This window comes from Ipomoea nil, unplaced genomic scaffold (genome assembly GCF_001879475.1).
Source record: "Ipomoea nil cultivar Tokyo-kokei standard unplaced genomic scaffold, Asagao_1.1 scaffold3321, whole genome shotgun sequence".
NCBI classification, from domain to species: domain Eukaryota; kingdom Viridiplantae; phylum Streptophyta; class Magnoliopsida; order Solanales; family Convolvulaceae; genus Ipomoea; species Ipomoea nil.
The window spans coordinates 3294749-3317383 of NW_017619749.1; the positions used below are offsets into that span (position 1 = coordinate 3294749).

The window sequence follows — 22635 nt, forward strand, 5'->3', positions numbered from 1 at the left end:
TGAACATTACACTAAAGTGATAACGTTATATATGTATCTATAAATTTGCTTTTAAAAAAAATTTATATATATATATATATATATATATATATATTTATTTATTTATTTATTTATTTATTTATTTATATGGGTGTTATTTAAAAAACCTCAATTAGAGCGTTTTAATGATATATTTTTATACATTAGCTTTATTTGAACAAAAAGAAAAGGATAAAAATAAATTTAACTTGAAAGAAATATATAAGGAAAAATTAAGAATATAATGTGTTTGGCTGCATGTTGTGACATGCACTCCTGTTCATGATATAACTATTGTTGATTTGCAAATTAAATACAAATGATTTATAACGTACAATTTGCAACACAGAATATTTCTAATGTGATTTATATATGTAATTTGTGAGCTATTAAGAATTAAATTTACAATGTGTATACCTTTGAGTAGTAGTTGTGAATTTCTTTGATTATTAAAAAAAAGAAAGCATTTTATTTTTGTTGGTATGAATCCATATACCGCAAAGAAGCAAGTAATAAGCTGCGGTCAATGATGGAGATTAGGTCGACCGGCCGGAGAAATATATATATATATATATATATATATATATATATATATATATGTTTTCGCACGTTGCACTCAGTCTCTATCTATAATATATTCTTAGTTGTTTAATTAATGATATAATATGATGAATTATTAAAAATTTCGAAACCTTAATTAGCTTGCAGATTGATGATTTATATGCAAGAACGATAAGTAATGTGTAGAGTTGAATATATATGAATGGATGCAATAGATTAATATGGGCAGACGGACTGCATCCATGCATGTGGCTATATATTATTATACTAGCATTTTGTACGCGATGTGCAAAAACTTATGTCCAATATTAAAATATTGTTAAGTAATAAAATTTTAAAAATTAGTTAAAATTATATTTCACATTTCCTTAAAGTGATGATACTTTTGAATTATCATATATTTGAATATACTGATCAAAACAATATATATATATATATATATATATATATATATATTATAATAACAATTTACAAATAATACTAAGCTAAAATTCACATATATGATATATTGATATGTATACACAAATAATATATATACATATTATTTATAATTAAAATTTAATATTCATATAAATATTTAATTAAAATATAATTTATAATTAAATTAATTGTTATATGATAATTTTAATAAAATGATAACTAAAAATAAGAAAAAGATATGATAGATGTAGGTGTATGGTAAGATTGGTGGACATATTAAATACTAACGGTGTTATAACGGTGTAAGGGTAATTTTGTCCAATACAAATCAAATGTACAACAATTAAAGCATGATGTATATATTTATTAGCATATAAAAAGGGGACAAAAATCAAGGACATAACTTGTATTGGCACTTATTATGTTTTTAGATTAGATTATATATTTGTATATATGTAGAAACGGAAGAAAAAAATATATATATTAAGAATATATTCTAATTAAAATAATGATATATATTTACATTCCAATATATTACTTTTACTAATATAAGTTTTGATATTAATTCCTCTAAAAAGTAAATGAGTTGTATTGCCCCCTCAAAAGGGAAAAAACATTATTTTTATTCTAATCATGCGAATTTATAGTTCCCAAGTTGACAATCATTTATCATCATTGACTTATAATCCTCATTTAACTGTTACTGCTCAATTATTGAAAAAAATCTGCTGATATATTTCTATACAAATTTACATGCATGTCAAAAATTACTCTTGAACAACTTATGATTCAAGTTAAAAAAAAAAATCTAATTTCTCTTGAACAACTTCTAATTCAAGTATTTGCATGCATTTATTTTGTATGTTCAAAATAAATTATATAGTCAAATGATGTACAAGTTCACTTCTTATCAACATGTACTTTCTCAGTCGAGTTAGTGACACAAGATTCATATTCTATGTGGTTGGCGAGTTATTCAACACGAGCGAAGTTTACCTAATTTTTTGTTTTGGAGACAAAAAAAAAAACAAAAAAAAAAAAAAAAAAAAAAAAAAAACAGGAAAATGCTTGAGTAGTAAGTGCTAATTTTCTACTTATTCAAAATAAAAATAAATGATATTGCGGTATAATTTTACTAATACCAGTGTGTTAACTTAATCTTGAATATGATAAGATTGTCTTTATTACTTTAACAAACAATATTGAACCGCGTTAGGTACACGCATTAACAATAATAAATAATATATATGACCATTCCACCTTATATATGTTGAGCATATAATATACACAAACATAAATGTGCAATCCAATTATAAGTTTGAACTTTTAGTTGATATGGAACGCATGCTTCAATTTGATATCAGAGCCATGCCGAAAGTTATGAGTTCGAACTTCTGCGTCATGAGACTACGGCCCACGCCCATCAAAAGTAGTCAACACACATGAAAGAACGTGTGCAATCCGACTATCAACTTAAATTTTTAGTTCAGATGAAACATTATATCTATCAATTTCAATATTTTGTCGTATTAATGAAACATTGGAACCCCCACATATTATAACTATAGATGCTGCATGACGGGACGAGGACCACATGATTTATGTTATCTTCATGTACAATATATTTACCTTCTAAATGGGTCAGTCCGTCACATCTTGTTATAATTATCATCCACTTAACTTGCTTTTACACGCGGAGTCTCAAACATTATAATATTGATAACTGAAGAAATCAAAAATTATAAAGCCATCCAATTAAGTTGACTATCTGGAAGCTGGATCGCTTGGTACGTATTTAGTCTTAATTTTTAAATTATTAAAGAACATGATTGATTTTAAAAAAATTCACATGCATTGAACCACTAAAGCATGTGACAGGTTGACTATGATCTTAGTAACACGGAAATAATTTAATAATTAATCTATGCCATATGATGAAGTTTCAGTGACCACGCAGTAATAAACACTATACTAGTGATGGGCCTAGTTGGGCTTCAAATAATATATGCTTCAAATTGGGCCATCGCGCCAACTTTACAATTAAAAGTAATAATATTACATTTACTCGGCAAATTATGCCCTGGACACGTGTTCACAATGAATTGTGGACACGGACCCAAAACGACGTCGTTTTTTAATAAAAAAAATCATGCGTGTTTTGTCGTTAATGGCGTTATTATTATTTTTTTTGGATTATGAATGTACAGTTATGCCGTTATGAATGTACAGTTATGCAATTATGAAATTATGAACATAGAGTTCTAACATTATGAACTTACAATTATGAACATATAGTGATAAAATTATGACCATGGAGCTTTAAAATTGTGAATATAGAGCTTCGAAGATTATGAATGTACAGTTATGGAGTTATGAATGTACAGTTATGGAGTTATGAATCTACAGTTATAAGATTATGAATCTACAGTTATGGAATTATGAATGTACAGTCATTGATCGAATTATGAACAAAGAGCTCTAACATTATGAACTTACAATTATGAACATATAGTGATAAAATTATGAACATAGAACTCTAAAATTGTGAACATAGAGCTTCGAAAATTATGAATGTATAATTATGGAGTTATAAATTTACAGTTATGGAGTTATGAATGTACAGTTATAGAGTTATGAATGTACAGTTATAGAGTTATGAATGTACAGTTATAGAGTTATGAACGTACAGTTATTAACATATAGTAATAAAATTATGAACATATACACCTATAACGAAGCGGTCTGAAATTAAAAAAAAAAATAATAATAAGAAAAAGATAACAGTTACCCGTGTCTAGCATGTAAGTTACCCGTGTCTAGCATGTATGCTGGACACGGGTCCATAGCATAACGATTGCATTTACTCTTTTACTCGGGTATTTTGGTTCGCGGAATAGAGATTTCTCAGCGTCCCTGTTAATGGCGGAACAGAAGGCAATCAAGGACTCCGGAACCCACCACTGACGACCCCTTGACCCAAACTCTACAGCAACTAACACAAGTCGCGCAGGCACTAAGTGATGCGGCCCTTCGCAACGTCAAGCCCCCACCACCGGGTGGGTCCCTCGTGGATCCACCAGAGATCGGCCTCATGTCCGAAGTAGAACGAGGCTATTTCCACGCGGCGTTCCTCCGGACATTCTACTACCCCTAGAATCTTATCGAGAGTCCGGATCCACTCCTCTAGGACAGCGGGGTCTTCTTCTCCGGAGAACGTAGGAGACCGGTGGTTTGAGACTTGTCGGGCGATGTCTGAGCTTGGGTGTGTAAACCTTTTACTATTCAGATTCTGATTAGGCCACAACGGTAGACCTAAGCCACACCGAAGTCAAGACCGCCAACGGCATGGAGCGTAACAGGGACGCTGAGAAATCTCTATTCCGCGAACCAAAATACCCGAGTAAAAGAGTAAATGCAATCGTTATGCTATGGACCCGTGTCCAGCATACATGCTAGACACGGGTAACTTACATGCTATCCTGAGCCTAAGTTAAAAGCACCACTTTTCACCACTTTTCCCCTACCCCCCACTGACTCTTTTCACCACTTTTCGTCCCGGGAACCATTGTGGAACCCGAAACCATGCTTAGACACTTTTCAACGTAATTAACGACAACACATAGACAATTAACGGATCAAATACGATAAATGAACGGCACATAACCTATCATGCTTTTCTAATCATAATCAACACCCAACCACCAACACCAATACCACCACCACCCCATCACTACCCTCTATCCCCACCATTATCACTACCACGGCCACCGCCACTACCACTCCACCACCATATATTTTTATAAAGTTATTTATATCTTTTAAAAAATATTTCATTTCTATTTATTTTCCCAACCAAATACCATAACATAATTCCCTCTTTTCCTTTCGCGAACCAAATAATAGATTATGGAATAACATTCCTATTACCTCAAAATTCATCCCGCCATAAACCAAATTCATCCCACCAGTAAACCAAACGTGATGTGATGGTGATGTATATACACATTACACAGATATGTATATAATCGAAGCAATTTTAGGTCTCCGGGATTGTCTAGTGAATACTCTTTGCTGTGCCATTGTGAATTAGACTCTTTCACAGTTGTTATATCATGAACTAGGCTTAGACCCTTGTATTAAACTATGTATTTTAATATTAAATTTGCAAACTTCTAAAATATAAATTGTATTTCTAAATTTTGAAAATTTGTGAATACAATACAAGTCATATATAAATTGTGTATCTTTAATACGGGACCACAAAATAATTTGTCCCTCCTTCGTTGTGCCGTGAGGACATATTAAATAGGAAGAGTTTGAGAAGGGTTGAGCTCTTCAGATTCATGGTCCTTGGCCTCCTCACTAGTCTGCATTTCGCCATAGAAGTAAGAAACGAAGCCCCAAAGAGACAGGACAAGAGACAAAGCCTTCTCCCCTCGGAATTTTTCGTGGTAAAACAAAACGCCCAAAACCTCCGTCACCGGAGTTAATGCGGAGATTAAGATCCCCGACAACAACGACGAACCGAAACAGCTCACACCCACAACTCCCATGAAAAACAACTGCCAAAGAACCGCACTCCCAACACACACTGCAATATACTTACCCGCTCCTAACGAAAACGATCTTACTTCGTCTGGAATCGTCTGCATTTATAAGAAAAATAGTCTCTTAGGAATTTTGACAAACACTTGGTGTGCATAAAGATAAAACTGTAATGGAAGAAACGAGATTGTTTAATTCAATGAATACCTGGAAATCCTTGCTCACGAGGAGTCCGATTGTACAGAAAGAGGTGGAGAAGAAACACATGACCAGTTGCATCTCCAACACTAACGCATACGTAATCGCCTGTTTCGCGGTCCTGTATGTAAGCTCTATCCATGGCAGAACGAAGCCGTACAAGCATGCGGCGGTGAGCGTCAATACAAACCCTAAGATATACTCCTTTTCGCTCTCGCCTGCGGGGCGGTCGCCGCTGGCGCCAATGGCCAAGCATCCGGCTCCGATTGTGAGCAGCACGATGGCGTTCACCGAGGCGGCGGTGAACTTCTGGTTCACTAGAAGGCGGGCGAAGCCGGCGGTGAAGGCTAGCTGGGTGGCGATGAGAAGAACGGTGGTGGAGACGGGGAGCTTCGACAACCCATACGCGTAGACGTAGTCGTCGACTCCGGTCAGGACGCCGATGATGGCGGCCTTCATGAATATCCTAGGCGTTATGAAGACGAGTTTTGCGTTTGATCCTTCGGCTCTGCGTCGCTGGATATAAGTAAGAACCAGTGGGATTAAATTGATGGGCCAACCGCCCGTCTCCATCCAACTGGAGAACCATACACTTTTGCCTCCGTCGAGAAAGTAGAGGCGCGTGATCAAAGGGCCGCCGGAATTGCCTATGGTTAATATAATACAGTTAAAGATTAGCAGTAGTCTCTTCTTCTTCTTGGAAGAGTCACTCTGATTAGATGTTATCTCCATTATTTCCAATTCCAAATCCCAACAAGGAAGACCAGAATAGATTTCTTTTCTGAGACGAATGACAATGGCGCAAGATTTAAGCACTCACGATGATGGCGGAGGCCGAAACGCAAGCTAAGGGCCAACTAACAGATAAGTATCACAAATTACAGCCACTTCAGACTACGTTTGCGGCTGAACACTCCTGATGTTTAGGCCGACTAATTCCTACTTCTAATCTGTCGATTTTTTAGTGATTTTGTCGACACGCAGGCCTGGTAATTTCGAATGGTGTCGCCTTGCTCTTCGCAGATGTATAAATGAGAGAAAAAAATAAAAAGAAGAAGAGAGTCAACGGCAAGACTGTATATCAATGAAGGGTAGTGGAAGAGAATGCATGTTTGGCATTGGACCGTCGAGGGGGACTTTAATGGCCAGAAATCCAGAATGGGCAGAATTAGAGACAATAATGGCCGAGATTTAGTGAGATTTATTACCTTAGCAAAATACTTTACTTTTCGAAGTTTGGGAGATAATCTCTTATTTTGGTAGTATGTTAGAACCAAATCCGAACAGTGATTGACATGGGATATGAATCATATGATGATATTTATCGGGGTTTATTTCCATTGTCGGGTTTGTGACCTTTGAGCCTATTAGGACTATATTATTTGAGTTAGACTAGGACTCTATTTCGACACGGCAATTCATATTCTCATCAGGCCGTCTGCAACAAGCCAACATTTCCGGTTAGATTATTAAAGAAAAAAATATATGATCACAATAGTTTCACAAGGTGAAAATCACATACCAGTTTTGACGGTGCATGTAAAGTTAAATTTACTGTCTTCAAGGAAAGTATTACTGGATATGATAATTAGGTTCCCTTAAAGTAGTTGAATATTTATTGTAGAGTGGTATAATTAATGGGGCAAGGAGATGATTTAGGAAAGAGAATAATATTTAGAGGATAAGGGATGATATTGGTTGACTTGATTGTCCTTTCATAAATGCGTCAATTACCTTCTTTTAATAGATCACTAGTAGGTGCACCCGCGCGATGCGCAGCTATATATATAGTATGATATATATACAGTATAAAATATTGTTATTTGAACTTGACAAAATGTGAAATGAAAAGTTGTGATTTTATTACACATTGATGAATATAGTAATTTTATTATACATTATTGAAGACGTCATTGTTGAAATAATGTGATGCATGGCTACCGATATAGTACATATTATATTACGTATAATAATATAATAATAATAAGAAACCTAGTATTTAAAAAAATACTAAATTTTAAATAATTAATTGTTGAATGTTATTATACATTATTGAAGACTCTTTGTACACAATATTTTTAGTCGTACTAAAACATGGTACACTTTCCCCGCAAATCAAAATTTTCAAACCCCTGGGGTTACTAACTCTTGAAACAGCTACGTATAGTTGTCCATGGTTAAAGACAGGTTTTTTCAACAACAACCCAACTTTAGCAAGCGTTTGTCCTTGACTTTTGTTGATTGTCATGGCATAGGATAGCATCAAAGGAAATTGCTTTCTTTGAAATTTGAAAGGCAATCTTGGATCTGATGGTGTAAGTGACATCCTAGGAATCAATACTCTGGTTCCTGCATTTGTACCGCACATGATTTGGCCTTCCAACACATGGTCAGCCAACCTTGTAACAATTAACCTTGTACCGTTGCATAATCCTAGTGTGTGATCAATATTTCGCAATAGCATAACAGGTGATCCAACTTTCAATGTCAAAGCATGATTTGGTATTCCAGAACATCTCAAGGCATTCAAGAATTCGAGATTGTGCAAATCCGCTAACATGTCAACATTGGCATCTGACTTACACACAGAATCCCAACTCAAGTATGTCTTACCCTCAGCCGGATTATGATCATTTATGTATTGGTTAACGGCATCTACCACATCCAATGTTGGAGCTAAAATTGCACTATGATTAAGATATGACAAATCAGCAATTCCCAGTCGGAAATTAGGGAAAGTGCTATCAACAATTGTAGCAATAGGGTAATCTTCGCACTTCAACAACAAATATTTTTGAACAGTAATCTCGGACTCCCCATCAAGTTGACACCCAATAATTCCGTCACCTATATTAGCTATCCATTTTGCAAATTCCTCGATCTCCTTGCACTCGTTTTCTGATTGAACACTTTTCAAACGTAGATTCTTAGTCAGCCTTAGGACTTTACAGGATTTCCAGAGATAGGTTGAGCTAATGCTCGCTCAAACTATATCCGGTCTAGTACCCTTTGGAATGACTGGTAAAATTTGCCTGAAATCGCCCCCCAAAACAACTGTTTTACCACCGAATGTCATATCAGAACTCCTTGGATTTATGAAGCGCATCAAATCCCGCATAGTTCGATCAAGGGCTTCAATATAATATATAGAATATACAGTATAATATAATTAGATAGAAAAATATACCGTTTGAAAACCTAATAAATTTGAAATGATAAACGTTGTAATTTTATTACACATTGTTAAATACTTTTTTGTACACAATATTTTTAGTCGTACGTATACAGGGTACATTTTTGCCACATTAAAACTCATTGGGTTACGAACTCTTGAAAGAGCTACATACATTTGGACATGGTTAAAGACATGCCTTTTTAAAAACAATCTCACTTTTGATAGTGTTTGTCCTTAGATTTTGTTTATTGTCATGGCATAAGATACCACTATTCTTAAGATAAAATCATTAATAAAATGTTTTCTCCTAACCCTAAGACTATTTCTACGCAAATTATTGTGTGAACCATGCTCCACATAGTGATGTATGGACCATAAAAGAAAATACATTTTTATTTTTAATATATTAAAAGTACATTATTTTTGTAACGAATGTACATTATAAAAAATAATATACTTTTAGTATTCAAATAATGTAATTTCTCAGAATACAAAATACATTTTTAATATTCTAAAATTACATTATTTTTATACTAAATGTACATTATTTTATAACATACAAAATATGATCCACACAATAATGATTGCTATCTTTAACCCTCTTGCACCAAATTCTGCGACAGAGTTTACACCATAAGGAATATTCTTTGTATATTCTTACACCATTTCTTTTTCTATCTTCAACCCATTACATCAAATTCTACACCAAATTTTATTTCTTTACTAAAATAATTTATTTTTTCATAAATTAAGACTTTGTATTATAACATTAAATATTTTTATATAAAATATGATTTTAATGTAAATATTATTTTATTTCACAATATATAATAAATCATAGAACATTCATTACATTTAATTTTTAGACGGGCGACCTTGAAGATTATTACCTCTTCGTTATTGTTAATCTATTAAGTTTAACAAACTGTCAAATAATAAACAATTACACAATTTTTTGTTTGTCTATAATCAATTAAGCATAGAATGAGATCCCAATATATTGTTTTATCTGTATTTTTTTCTCTATTTATGACTTGAATATTGTCAAACTTAAATATTTTTTTAAATATGAACAACGATCTTAAGAATATTAAATAATTCAACTCCACTCGTGTGAGTCATATATATAATAAAAAAATGTGACATCATAATGCTTTAAGAATACGATTTAAATACAAACATCACATTTTTCTCTTTATTAAAGTTAAATATATTTCTTTTCTAATAACTGAACTATAAAATCAAATATTATTAAAGAATTACTTATTATGTTTCTTGGAGGTTTTAGTTGAGCAACCAAGATTCTTCAATAACAAACAACATACTTAACTTCCACACTATTACGATTGCCATATCAAACCCTCTATAGAATTTTCTTAACTCCCAAGTGCTTAATATACCATTTGTCTAAAAGTTCATAGATCCTAAACTTCATCTTTGATCTATTCATAATTTACCTGTGAATCCAGTAATTATATTACACGACCTAAACTTATATAATTAAATATAAATTTTTATTTTAACAATTATAACAAAAATTATTAATGTTATTAAAATTCATATATAAAAAGTATAATATAAATAACTTAAAAACATACATATATATATATTTTTATATTTCTAGAGTAACTTATTACGGAGGATTCATTTGTATTATTAAAAACTCATCATACAAATAACGCAAATAAATGTACTCTTTTCACACTTTTCAGCCCATTTACATTTTTTACTCTGCCTAAAACCCAAACATATACAGAATTTAAAATTTTAAGCCCAACATATTTCTTACCAGCACGAAACCTGAGATTAATGGCCAACCCGTATCTCAGTCCCTAAGACTACGTTAAAATGCGCAAAACACTTCGGGGTCGTTTACTAACTTGGAAAAATGGAGAATTTTCCAAAAAATGGAGAAATTGAGAAGTGAAAAAAATAAAAATTGGAGAAGTTGTTTACCAAATATCTTCTTCCAAATGCTTATTCCATCTCCAATCTCCAACTTTCTTAAGAAATTTGGAGAATACCAAAACCAACTTCTCCAAATGGAGAATTGGAAACACACGCGTGAATAGTACTTCTTGATCCTGACGTCCCGTGTTTGATTCCGACTAGCACGCCTTTGCTTCATGTTTTCATTCTTCCTCTGCTGGTGCCTTCGCTTCAACTTCTCAAGCTTCTTCTTCATATATTATTAATAAATTCTTATTAAATTATTATTATTATTGCCACTATTATTATTATTATTATTATTATTAATGTTAATGTTAATGTTATTATTATTAAAATTATTATTATTATTATTATTATTATTATTATTATTATTATTTTCACTACTATTATTATTAGTATTATTATTATTATTATTATTATTATTGCCACTATTATTATTATTATTATTATTATTATTATTGATATTATTATTATTATTATTATTATTATTAAATTATTATTATTATTATTATTATTATTATTATTGTTAATATTATTATTAAATTCTTATTGTTATTATTATTATTATTATTATTATTGTTGTTGTTGGTTTTATTATTATCTTTTTAAAAAAATTGGAGGAATGGAGAAATAGAAAACAGAGGAATGGAGAAATGGAAAATTGGAAGAATGGAGAAGGAAAACTGGAGAAATGGAAAAATGGAAAACTAGAAATGGAAAAACAGAGAGATGAAGTAAACGACCCCTTCATTTCTTCATTTTCCACTCCGATCTTCGCAGCTCTCATTCTATCGCATGTCGCTTAGGGTTTTCATCTCCAACTTACCTGTGATCAGGATTGGCTTGTACTCCAAACTTCCCTCCAGAATGACCGATACCAGTCCTCAAACACAACACTTCTTCTCAAGTATGTTCCTTTTTATGTAGCTTACGGGTTTGATCTTCTTCCTTCTTCTACCCAAATATACAGGTTGCTTATCACCCAGACAGTCCAGATCTCGTCTACGATTGTTTTGTTCCTCCCCTTTTCGATGCAAAAACGCGATGTTCAGTGGCCGAATAAGATTAGTGGGCCAACATCAGAAAACCTAGCACATACTTTCGGCTAGAAAACGTAGCCAACATAAAAATAAAAAAAAATAAAAAAATAAAAATTGAAGATAAGTATCTGTTAATTTAATGGCTTTATATAAAAATTCCTTTTTAATAATTATCCTATTGTAGGTTGGGGCAAATGATATAACAATCTAATATCACTATTTTCCAGGAATCAAGGAATTTGTATGTTTTTTTTGCATAATTTATTTGAGATTGTTAATATTGTTTTAACAATCCAGCTAGTTGCTTCTATAAATTCAGGATTTAAAGCAGCAGGAGCTTCTAGCTAGGGATTCTGAACTGAAAAAGAGGGAAAAGGTATGATTTTAAATTATGTTTTGCTTGAATTTCATTTTCATTGCTTCGGTTTGATTTTAGGTTGGGTTTAGGGTTTTTATGAAAAGGAAAAATTTTCACATCCATTGTAGGCATTTTATGACCCATTCCTACACAAACCCCGTCCTCTAACTCCTCTGCCTAAAATACTCAAAGAGAAATGGGTTATCATTGGAATGTTTCTTACCATTTTTTGACATAAGAAATTGTGTTTCCTGTTTTTCTATGTCTACTTGTTAGAATGATAAAGGAATATTCCAATAAGAGGTAGTAGCAATATTTGAAATAAGTATAATATATTAGTTAGGTTTGAATTTTACCTCTATTTGCAGCAATGTGTTTCCTCTTGCACCATCTTTATTTTCCTAAACATAAAACATCAGATTAGTATACTATACAAAGGAATAATTAACAGTCAATAGCTTAATGTGTTCTTACACAAGCATCTCCGAGCTCCTCTTGCCTATTGGATGTACAGAATTAGTCCAGCAAAAAGTATCAATATAGAAGTTGCAGTTCAAAGAGTTCAAAATCATATCTATCACCAAAATAATGGTGCTATACGTATTTACAATCTCATCAGGGACAGTAGGTGGATAATAATGCTCATCCCTAAGCAATTTCATCAGGGAAAGCAAGAAATGAGCAGTAAAAGAATAACTTTATAGATTGCTTAGGGAAGAAAATGCAGTAACAAAAAAATAGATATTGCTTAGGATAGAAAATGCTGTAAAAAAAAATAATAAGATAGGATTACCTCTTGCTTTCCCTAATTTCATGAACTTAATGAACGCTGACATCTCATACTCTTATTGCTCTCATCTTGTGTACAGGTTGGATTTTTTTGACAGGAACAAACATGGAAGTCATGATGCTAGGATACAAATTTGATGCAATATTGTGGCTGCTACTGGAATGTGAAATCTGGCCGAGAGAGTTCTATGAAGGAAGCCTTTTATAGGCTGTTAAATATTCCATGCCTGCTCTTGAACAATTTTCAAGAACAGCCACAATATTGGAAATCAAAGCTTTTATTAAATGTTGTCTTTATTTGAATTTTAATTTTATTATCTCATTTATTTATAATCAAAGATCATAGGATTTGAATTTTTATTTTTGCAGGTTACTTTATCAATGTATGCTTGGGAAATGAATAGACATTTAATTAGCGGGCTATACTTGCATTGGTATTACAAAGCAATAAAAATTTATTGTACAAAGCAAAAATAATTTCGGCTAAGCCTCCTAGATAGAAACAACTCAATGTAAACAGCATTAAAACCACGGCTATAATCTTCACTCCCAAAACGGCGTAGTTTCAATTGAGCGGGAAACAATGATTGGCAAAACTTCTTGCTTTATTATAGAGTTAGATTAGATTAGATTATCGTAATTATATTATCTTATCTTACTATTATTTTGACCAGGTCACTTCCATGGTCCAGATCACCACAACTATTGGCAAATTATGCAGTGGACTCGTGTTCACAATGTATGGTGGAAACAAGACCAAAACGACGTCGTTTTTAGGGAAAACGCGTCATTTCAGTTTTTAAAAAAAAATTTTGATTTTGTTTCGTCGTTAACGGTGTTATTCGTTTATGCCATTATGAATGTACAGTTATGGGATTATGAATGTACAGTTATGGGATTATGAATGTACAGTTATGGAATTATGAATGTACAGTTATGGAATTATGAATGTAAGTTATAAAATTATGAACACAGAGCTCTGACATTATGAACTTACAATTATGAACATATACTGATAAAATTATGAACATAAAGCTCTAAAATTGTGAACATCGAGCTTTGAAAATTATGATTTTACAGTTATTGAATTATGAATGTACAGTTACGAAATTATGAATGTACAGTTATGCAATTATGAATATACAATTATGAAATTATGAACATAGAGCTCTGACATTATGAACTTACAATATGAACATATAGTGATAAAATTATGAACATAGAGCTCTAAAATTGTGAACATAGAGCTTCGAAAATTATAAAGTTACAGTTAGGTTATTGAGTTATGAATGTACAGTTACAGAATTATGAATGTACAGTTATGGAAGTATGAATGTACAGTTATGAAATTATGAACATAAAGTTCTGACATTATGAACTTACAATTATGAACATATAGTAATAAAATTATGAGCATATACTCCTTTAACAAAGCGGTCTGAAATTTTTTTTAAAAAAAAAAGAAGAAGAAGAAGAAGAAGAAGAAGAAGAAGAAGAAGATAACAGTGCCTAACGATGACACTGTTACCCGTGTCCAGCATGCATGCTGGACACGGGTCTATAGCATAACGATTGTCAACTATCCGCAAATTATGCTGTGCAACCGAATGCACCTTGCAAGGTGCATACGGTTGCAAAACGGCGCCGTTTTAGTTAAAAAAAACGCGCGTCCCACTTAAAGAAGAAATCAGGTTCGATTCCCGGCAATAGCATTTTTATATATCCAGAAATTCATAACTATATAACCACAATTTCATAACTATATATCCACAATTTCATAACTATATATCCACAGTGAATGAATGAAGTAAAAATCCACAATGAATGAATGAATGAAGTAAAAATCCACAATGAATGAACTAAATATCCACAATATATGATTGAACTAAATATCCACAATGAATGAACTAAATATCCACAAATTCATAACTATATAACCACAATTTCATAACTATATATCCACAATAATGCTATTGCTGAGAGTCGAACTTGATTTTTTTTTTTAAATGGGACGCGCGTTTTTAATCAAAACGACATCGTTTTGAACCGTATGCACCATGCGCATGGTACATTCGGTTGCACAGGATAACTATTGTCAACTATCATGTTGGGCCTTTACATACGCTTTTCAGATTGTCCACCGAGCACTTATCCGAATCCGACCACTTAAAGGCCTACCAACCAGGCCCTAGTATCAAATTTTCACAAGCTAGATAAAGGCAATTAGAGTAATTTTTTTTATTTTTATTTTAAAAAAAAATCTTTATTTGGCTCTCTTGTTTTAATTTTCCTATATATGTTCCTTTACATAATCCGATCAATTGTGTTGATAGAATCTGCCATCACCTAAAGATCATAAAATCAACTATAGGGTTGATGACAATGACATCTAGCTAGCCAACATAAAGAATAAATATGAAATTACTATGAATAGCAAAAGGATAATTGTAGTTGTATTTTTTAAGTAGTAGATAAGCCATTCTACAGGTTTATATACAAGCTAGCGTAAACATTAAATAAATGTCTTCACCCAAATTAGCAAAATTAGATCCCTAAAATCTGCTCATATATTGCTTACAAGTCCGAAGTCGAATTAGAGGAGCGGAAGAAGGTAAAGGCAGAGTGATTGAATAAATTCTTGGGAAAATGACACTTTTTACCCCTGAGTTATATACTTATAGCACTTTTTCTCCCTTAATTATTTAGGTAAGTACATTAGCCCCCTTAATTATTCTAAAAGTGGTATTTTTTCCCCCTGATATATTAAATTGACATTTATACCCTTAAAGTAAACATTTTATTTATTTTACTACTCTAACAAATTATTGCGTATACGTAGGGATGACCATGGTTCGGTTTGAATTGAACCGGATACTAAAGCAATCGAATTAATAGTTTACGGTTATAATTCAGATCTAGAACCCAATATTTAAATGTCAATTTATTAAAATTATGTATCAAAAAAATTGAATCTTGAACCGTGAACCGGCGGTTCCGGATTTGATTCGCGATTTTGAACCGTCTTTATTTTAAAATTTTATTTTTTATTTTAAAATAATCTAAATTCAACAATAAATATATTTTATTTTTTTAGTTCGGAACATGAACCGTCCGTTCCGGTTCACGATTTTAATAAACTCTAAATATCGAATTTCGATTCTAAATTGTAATTGGAATATTTCGGTTTGGTTGCTATAGTGTTTGTTTAGTTTGAACCAAATTATGGTCATAATTTGTTGGAGAAAAAAAAATAAATTAAATATTTAGTTTAAGGGTAAATATGTCCATTTAACATTTCAGGGGGGAAAACAGCTGATGGGGTGAGAACCCCGGCCCAAAGAAAGAGGCCCAGAGAGAATGCATGGGCCGAGTCCAGGACTCGGCCCAGGTCCAAAGAGGGAGGCCCAGTTCAGAGACCGGAAGGACGGCCCAATACCAGGCGGGGACGAGGAGTCGGCCCAGGCCCGACCTAGGAGAGGACTCGGTCCGGAAAGCCGTTGAGGGAGCCTTCAGCACAGTTAAGACAAGGAGCCGTTGAGGCATTAAAGGCCGGGCTCGGTCCGCTAGTTATTAGCCAAAGAGAGCCGTTGGCAGAGTCTGTAACGTCGCCCAACGGCTCGGCGCATTGAATGTACCCTTTAAGTCGGCCATCATGAGCCTTTAAGACGGTAGAGGAGGAGCCACTATAAAAGGGCTCCTCCACCATTGTATGGGACAGATTCCAGAACCCGGAGAGGGAATAGACAAAGTACTATTAAGCATCATATTTTACTACTAAAACTCAAACCCTTTTGTGAAAGGTGTATCCACCAGCTATAGGTTGTGTTGGACCTCCTTGGGCCCGAAAACCCAAAAACCATCACTGGCACCGTCTGTGGGAATCGAAACGAAGAGTCACGTGTCCTCTTGAGTGAGGCGAGTCCGAGGGACAATAGTTGAATCAGGCAAACTCCAGATATGGCAGGAAGCGAGGAACAGTCGAGCCGTCAAGACAACGGACGGGAGGCCGACTTGAGAAACCAGCTGAATAGGAGAAATGCCCGAAGCCAAGAAAACGAGACGACACCGCCGCCGACGCCGCAGAGAAACCCGCAAGCACCTCAAGTGCTGCTCACCCCGGAGCAGTTGCGCGCAATCGGGCGCGCCTGTGCGGAAGCAAGTCTAGGAGTGAGAGAACAGTCCATCACTCGCCAGCAGCAACGCGAGCTGCGACCGCCTCAGAGGCCAGACAACCGGCAATTGAGCCGACGGGCTGAAAGCCAGCCGGTGCAATCCATTCATTCTCGGCTAGGACCCAACGTCGGGCGTCGGTCGGCAAGAGAGCGATTAGGCCGGAGGGAGCCCAGTCGTGCCCCATTAGTCGTCCGCGACCGACAAGCTGCACGAGAAAAGAGCCGAACCAAAAGGGCCAGGACTGAGACTCGCCGCGTGGAGCAACCCCCTCGCAACCCTGCCCAACCGGCTGAGTCTGAAGTCGGCGAAAGCACGGAATCCACGGGAAATCGCACCCGGGAAAGGGTCGAAGTGGCCAACCTAGTACAAGAGGTACGAAATCTAAGAGAACGGATGGAGGGAAAAGCCAAATCCCCGGGGCGTACGTTGCTAACCGCCTTGCCCTTCTCGGACGAGGTCATGGCCTTCAAGATACCGGGCGACTTTAAGTTCCCGGAGCAAGCCACATTCGACGGATCAGGCGACCCGCGAGAACATCTATTAAGTTACCAAGCTAAGATGCAAGTCCTAGGAGTGCGAGATCCGGTCATGTGCCGTGCCTTCTTACCTACGCTGAAGGGGCCCGCCCAAAGATGGCTTGTAAGTCAGCCCCCAGGGTCGATCCACAGCTTTGAAGAACTGGCAGACCGCTTCATGAGCCACTATGCCGCTAACATCAAGCCACAGAAGGATCTGACGCACTTAGGCGACATCCATCAGGATGAAGGCGAATCCTTGAAAGCCTATCTTGCTCCCTGGCAGAAGGAGATCCAGTCGATAGAAGAGGTGGAGGACCAAACGGCGCTCACCTTCTTCATTGAATCTTTGCGATCCGGACAGCTGTATCGAGATCTAAGGGACAATCGCCCGGCGACATACGCGGAGGCTGTCCAGATGGCCAATAAGAGGGCCAACACAGAGCAGGCCATGAAGCATAAACGGCAGCGTGAGGTCGGTGGGTCCGCCAGCGGAAAAAGGACGCGGGTGGAAACGAGAGAAAGGCGTTCGGATGCCGCTCGGCGACCCGAGGTCAGGCGACCGTATGACCGACCTGTCGTTCGCACCTATCGGCCGGTTCCAGAGCAACCAGTCCGCGAAGTACAGGCGGTCGCCCCGCCTCCGCCTCCGCCGATGGACGACCGAGCAGCGGACGAGGATACGGGTAAGACTTCTAAATATTGTCGCTATCACAAATCTTATACTCACAGCACAGAAGAATGCTACTATCTAAAGAAGATTATGGAGGGGATCATCCAGCAAGGGACACCGCCCCCTAACCAATGGAAGCGAAGGTCGACCGGTCGAGGAGGTGAGGAACCCGTCGCCAGCTCGGAAAACAGTCGAGGCAAGCAGCCGGCTTCCGAAGAAGACGAAGCCCAATGGCGCCAGAAGCCGGTCATTAACATGATAGTCGGCGGGCCGGAAGGCGGCGATTCCGCGAACACCCGAAAAGCCTGGGCTCGGCAGCTATACGTCGGAACAGTCTATGGTCGAGAAGAGAGCTCCAAAAAGACATGTCGGGAGCCCATCGTGTTCACCGATAAAGACCTGCCTGCCGGGGAAACCCCGCATCGAGACGCGTTGGTCATCGCCATGGACATCAACGGTGTGGTCGTCCGCCGAATCCTGGTCGACACCGGGAGCAGCGTCAACGTACTGTACCTGGAGACCTTTACCAAGATGGGGCTGACCCGAGAACAGCTCAGGCCCGTGAATACCCCTCTCGCCGGTTTCACCGGGGACTCGGTGGAGGCGGAAGGATCCAACACTCTTCCTGTAGAAATCGGCAGCTATCCGAACGTGCAACAGTTGAGCATGAAGTTCATCGTGGTCGATCTAGCCTGCTCACACAACGCCATACTCGGCCGCCCGGGTTTGGAAGATCTTGGGGCTCTGATCTCGATCGAACATTTGTGCCTGAAATTCCGCACGCCGAACGGAATAGGAACGGTGCGTTGTGACCGCAAGGTCGCCCGCGACTGTTATCTGCAGGCGTGTAGAGGTATGGGCAAGTGTGGGATGCAGGTCCATGAGATCACCGAGAGGCCCCCTAAGAAAGCAGTGATACCACGCCCGGAGCCGGCCGTCGAGCTAGAGGAAGTTGAAGTGGACCCAGCGCAGCCAAGCAGGCGAGTGAGAATCGGAGTCGGCCTTTCGGAGAAGTTAAAGGGGGAAATCACGAGAGTACTCCAAGAGCACCGGCTGGTCTTCGCCTGGGGCCCAGAAGATATGCCCGGCGTAGATCGATCGGTCATATCGCATCGACTCGCCGTAGACCCGGAGCACCGGCCGGTCGTGCAAAAGAAGCGATATTTGGCAAACGATCGGCGGGAGTTTGTGAAGAAAGAAGTCAGCACGCTGTTAGCAGCCGGACACGCCCGTGAGGTCAAGTACCCGGAATGGTTGGCTAACGTGGTCCTTGTGCCCAAGCCCCCGACGTGGCGAATGTGTGTAGACTACACAGATCTTAACAAGGCGTGCCCAAAGGATCCGTTCCCTCTGCCCCGAATCGACCAGCTAGTCGACGAGACGGCCGGGTCAGCGTTGCTCAGTTTTATGGATGCCTTCAGAGGGTACCATCAGATATTCATGCACCCGGCAGACGAGGAGAAAACCGCCTTCCTAACTCCGGACGGAGTGTATTGCTATCGGGTCATGCCATTCGGACTCAAAAATGCCGGGGCTACGTACACCCGAATGGTCGCCCGGCTATTCCACCACCTGCTAGGAAAGTCAATGGCCGCGTACGTCGACGACATGCTCGTCAAGAGTCAAGAGGAGGACAAGCACGCGGAGGATTTAGCCGACTGCTTTAAAGTAATGATAAAATATAACCTCCGACTGAACCCCAAGAAGTGTGCGTTCGCCGTCCAGGGCGGTAAATTCTTGGGCTACATGGTCACCAAACGAGGCATTGAGCCTAACCCAGAGAAAGTACGAGCCATCCTCGACATGCAGCCTCCTACCACTATCAAGGACCTACAACGCTTGACCGGACGACTGGCCGCCCTCAGCCGTTTTCTGAGCAAATCGGCGGATAAGACTGTGCCTTTCTTCGAAGCCATGAAGAAGAAAGAGGGATTCGCTTGGACCGCCGAATGCCAACAGTCGTTCGAGGAATTAAAACGATATCTGTCGACTCCCCCAGTACTGTCTACCCCCCAGGAGGGCGAGCCCTTACTGTTGTACCTCGCCGCCTCGGCCAAAGCGGTAAGTTCGGTGTTGGTTCGAGAGGAGGACCGAGTCCAGCACCCGGTTTACTATGTAAGCCGCTCACTGAAAGCTGCCGAGACACGGTACACTGCCCTGGAAAAGATCGTATATGCCTTGGTGGTCACCGTTCGCAAGTTGGCGCCCTATTTCCAAGCCCATATCGTCCGGGTCCTGACGGATCAACCACTCGGGAATGTACTACGGAACCCCTTGTCTTCCGGCCGGCTAGTGAAGTGGGCCGTCGAGCTAACTCAATACGGGATCGAGTACCAACCCAGGCCCTCCGTAAAAGGCCAAGCTTTGGCCGACTTCCTGGTCGAGTGTACGGCGAGCGAGGAGGAGAAGGAACGTGCCTCGGAGGGCACCCCGGGCGAGTGGTGGGAGATGCATGCGGACGGAGCATCAAGTCGACAGCACTGCGGAGGCGGCGTTGTGCTCATCACTCCGGAGGGATTTCGGCTGTATTACGCCCTAAGATACCTGTTCCCTGCATCAAATAACGAGGCCGAGTACGAGGCAGTATTGAATGGCCTCCGACTCGCCAAGGGTCTAGGAATCGAACGGCTACGAGTCAAAACCGACTCCCGGCTAGTAGTCGGGCAAATCTCGGGTGCGTGCGAAGCTAAGAACGCGAGGATGGCGTTGTACAAAGAATGTGCCAACAAGATGTTGAAGGGATTCGAAGCTTATGAAATAGAATACATATCCCGGGCGGACAACGTAGAGGCCGACATCTTGTCAAAAATCGCCCTGGAAGGGGTGCCGGACCGCTTAATAAAGATTTGCCAGAAGGAGGAGCTAAGTCGGCCGAGCGTCGAAGAGGCGCCGCTAGATGTCCAGCAAGTAAGCATCGAAGGGTGGAATCGAGAGAAAAACCCGGAGATGTTCTGGATAGATGACATCCGGCGATTCAAGGAAACAGGCGAGTTGCCAGCTGACCCATCAGTCGCCGCAAGGGTTCGACGGAAGGCTCCCTCTTTTCGGATCGTAGACGGAGACCTATATAAACAGTCGTTCGGAGGGCCCTTGTTGAAATGCCTACTTAAGCCTGAGGCCGAGAAGGTAATGGATGAAACCCACAGAGGCATTTGCGCTGCGCACCAGGGTGCTCACACGCTCGCCCGAAAATTGGTCGTTCAAGGGTATTACTGGCCGACCATGATGCGAGATTGCGTTGAACGGATGTCCAAATGTGGCGTTTGTCAGGCATTCGCCAGGAAAGATACTCGGCCAGCCACCTTCTATACACCGGTCACCACGGCCATTCCCTTCGCCAAATGGGGAATAGACCTGTTGGGACCATTACCCGTCGCCCCGGGAGGATTGAAGTTTTGTGTCGTGGCCATCGATTACTTCACCAAGTGGGTCGAGGCGGAACCCCTGGCTACCATCACCGAGTACCAGTGTCGACGTTTTCTGTGGAAAAAGGTGATCTGTCGCTACGGTTTGCCCGAGCACATCGTCAGCGATAACGGGCGACTGTTTGATTGCCAGGCGTTCGCCGAGTTCTGCCGCCGACACGGTATCAAGCATACCAAGGTATCGGTGGCCTACCCCCAGGCAAATGGACAGGTGGAGAATGTGAACCGAACCCTGGTCGATGGGGTCCGGAAGAAACTCGAAGACATCCGAGGAAACTGGGCGGACGAGCTTGATCGAGTCCTTTGGGCCTATCGCACTACCCAGCGGCGAGCGACGGGAGAGAGTCCGTTCTCGCTTGCATACGGCTTTGAGGCCAAGGTTCCCGTCGAAGTGGTCGAACCCACCTACCGGGTTCGCACCTACTCGGACGCAACAAATGAGGAGAGCCTGCAGATTGAGAAAAATTTTCTAGAAGAAAGAAGGGAAGCCGCGAGTGCGCGAATGGCTGAGTACCAGCAGGCAGTGAAAAGATACCGCGACCGCAGAACTCGCCCGCGAACCTTCCAGGTTGGCGACCTAGTGCTGCGGGATCGACAAGCCAGCCAGCCCACCGAAGGAGGCAAGCTCGCGGTCAAGTGGGAAGGACCGTACCGCATCGCGACCGTAGTTCGGGCCGGAACTTACAAGTTAGAGACCATGGAAGGCCAGCTTATAGACCGTATATGGAATGCAGCACATTTGAAGAGGTTTTATCAGTAGCCCATGATAGGCCATGTATGAACTCAAAGACTTCA

General features: G+C 38.9%; 2 protein-coding genes across 2 annotated transcripts; both read right to left on the bottom strand.

Annotated features, from left to right (window-relative positions):
• Positions 1 to 5237: 5237 nt before the first annotated feature.
• On the bottom strand, positions 5238 to 6551 carry LOC109169887 (purine permease 3-like). The gene is made up of 2 exons (XM_019318783.1): positions 5752 to 6551; positions 5238 to 5645 (listed from the first exon to the last, which is right to left on the bottom strand). The coding sequence occupies exons 1-2, from the start codon at positions 6472 to 6474 to the stop codon at positions 5301 to 5303; spliced, it is 1068 nt and encodes a 355-aa protein (XP_019174328.1). The 5' UTR covers positions 6475 to 6551; the 3' UTR covers positions 5238 to 5300.
• A 583-nt stretch (positions 6552 to 7134) lies between these two features.
• Positions 7135 to 8860, bottom strand: LOC109169806 (ATP-dependent DNA helicase PIF1-like). Its single transcript, XM_019318697.1, has 3 exons — positions 8749 to 8860; positions 7791 to 8640; positions 7135 to 7180 (listed from the first exon to the last, which is right to left on the bottom strand). Exons 1-3 carry the CDS (start codon positions 8858 to 8860, stop codon positions 7135 to 7137), a joined length of 1008 nt encoding a protein of 335 aa, XP_019174242.1.
• Positions 8861 to 22635: the final 13775 nt, after the last annotated feature.

What these genes read in the sequence shown, in the direction of transcription:
- LOC109169806 (XM_019318697.1), bottom strand. Translation starts at nt 8,860, where the DNA reads ATGCGGGATTTGATGCGCTTCATAAATCCAAGGAGTTCTGATATGACA. An exon ending in TTTACCAGTCATTCCAAAGG is followed by an intron (nt 8,641 to 8,748) that starts GTACTAGACCGG and finishes GTGTTCAATCAG; the next exon opens with AAAACGAGTGCAAGGAGATC. An exon ending in TACAAAGAGTCTTCAATAAT is followed by an intron (nt 7,181 to 7,790) that starts GTATAATAACAT and finishes GGCTTGTTGCAG; the next exon opens with ACGGCCTGATGAGAATATGA.
- LOC109169887 (XM_019318783.1), bottom strand. Translation starts at nt 6,474, where the DNA reads ATGGAGATAACATCTAATCAGAGTGACTCTTCCAAGAAGAAGAAGAGA. An exon ending in TCGTGAGCAAGGATTTCCAG is followed by an intron (nt 5,646 to 5,751) that starts GTATTCATTGAA and finishes TTATAAATGCAG; the next exon opens with ACGATTCCAGACGAAGTAAG.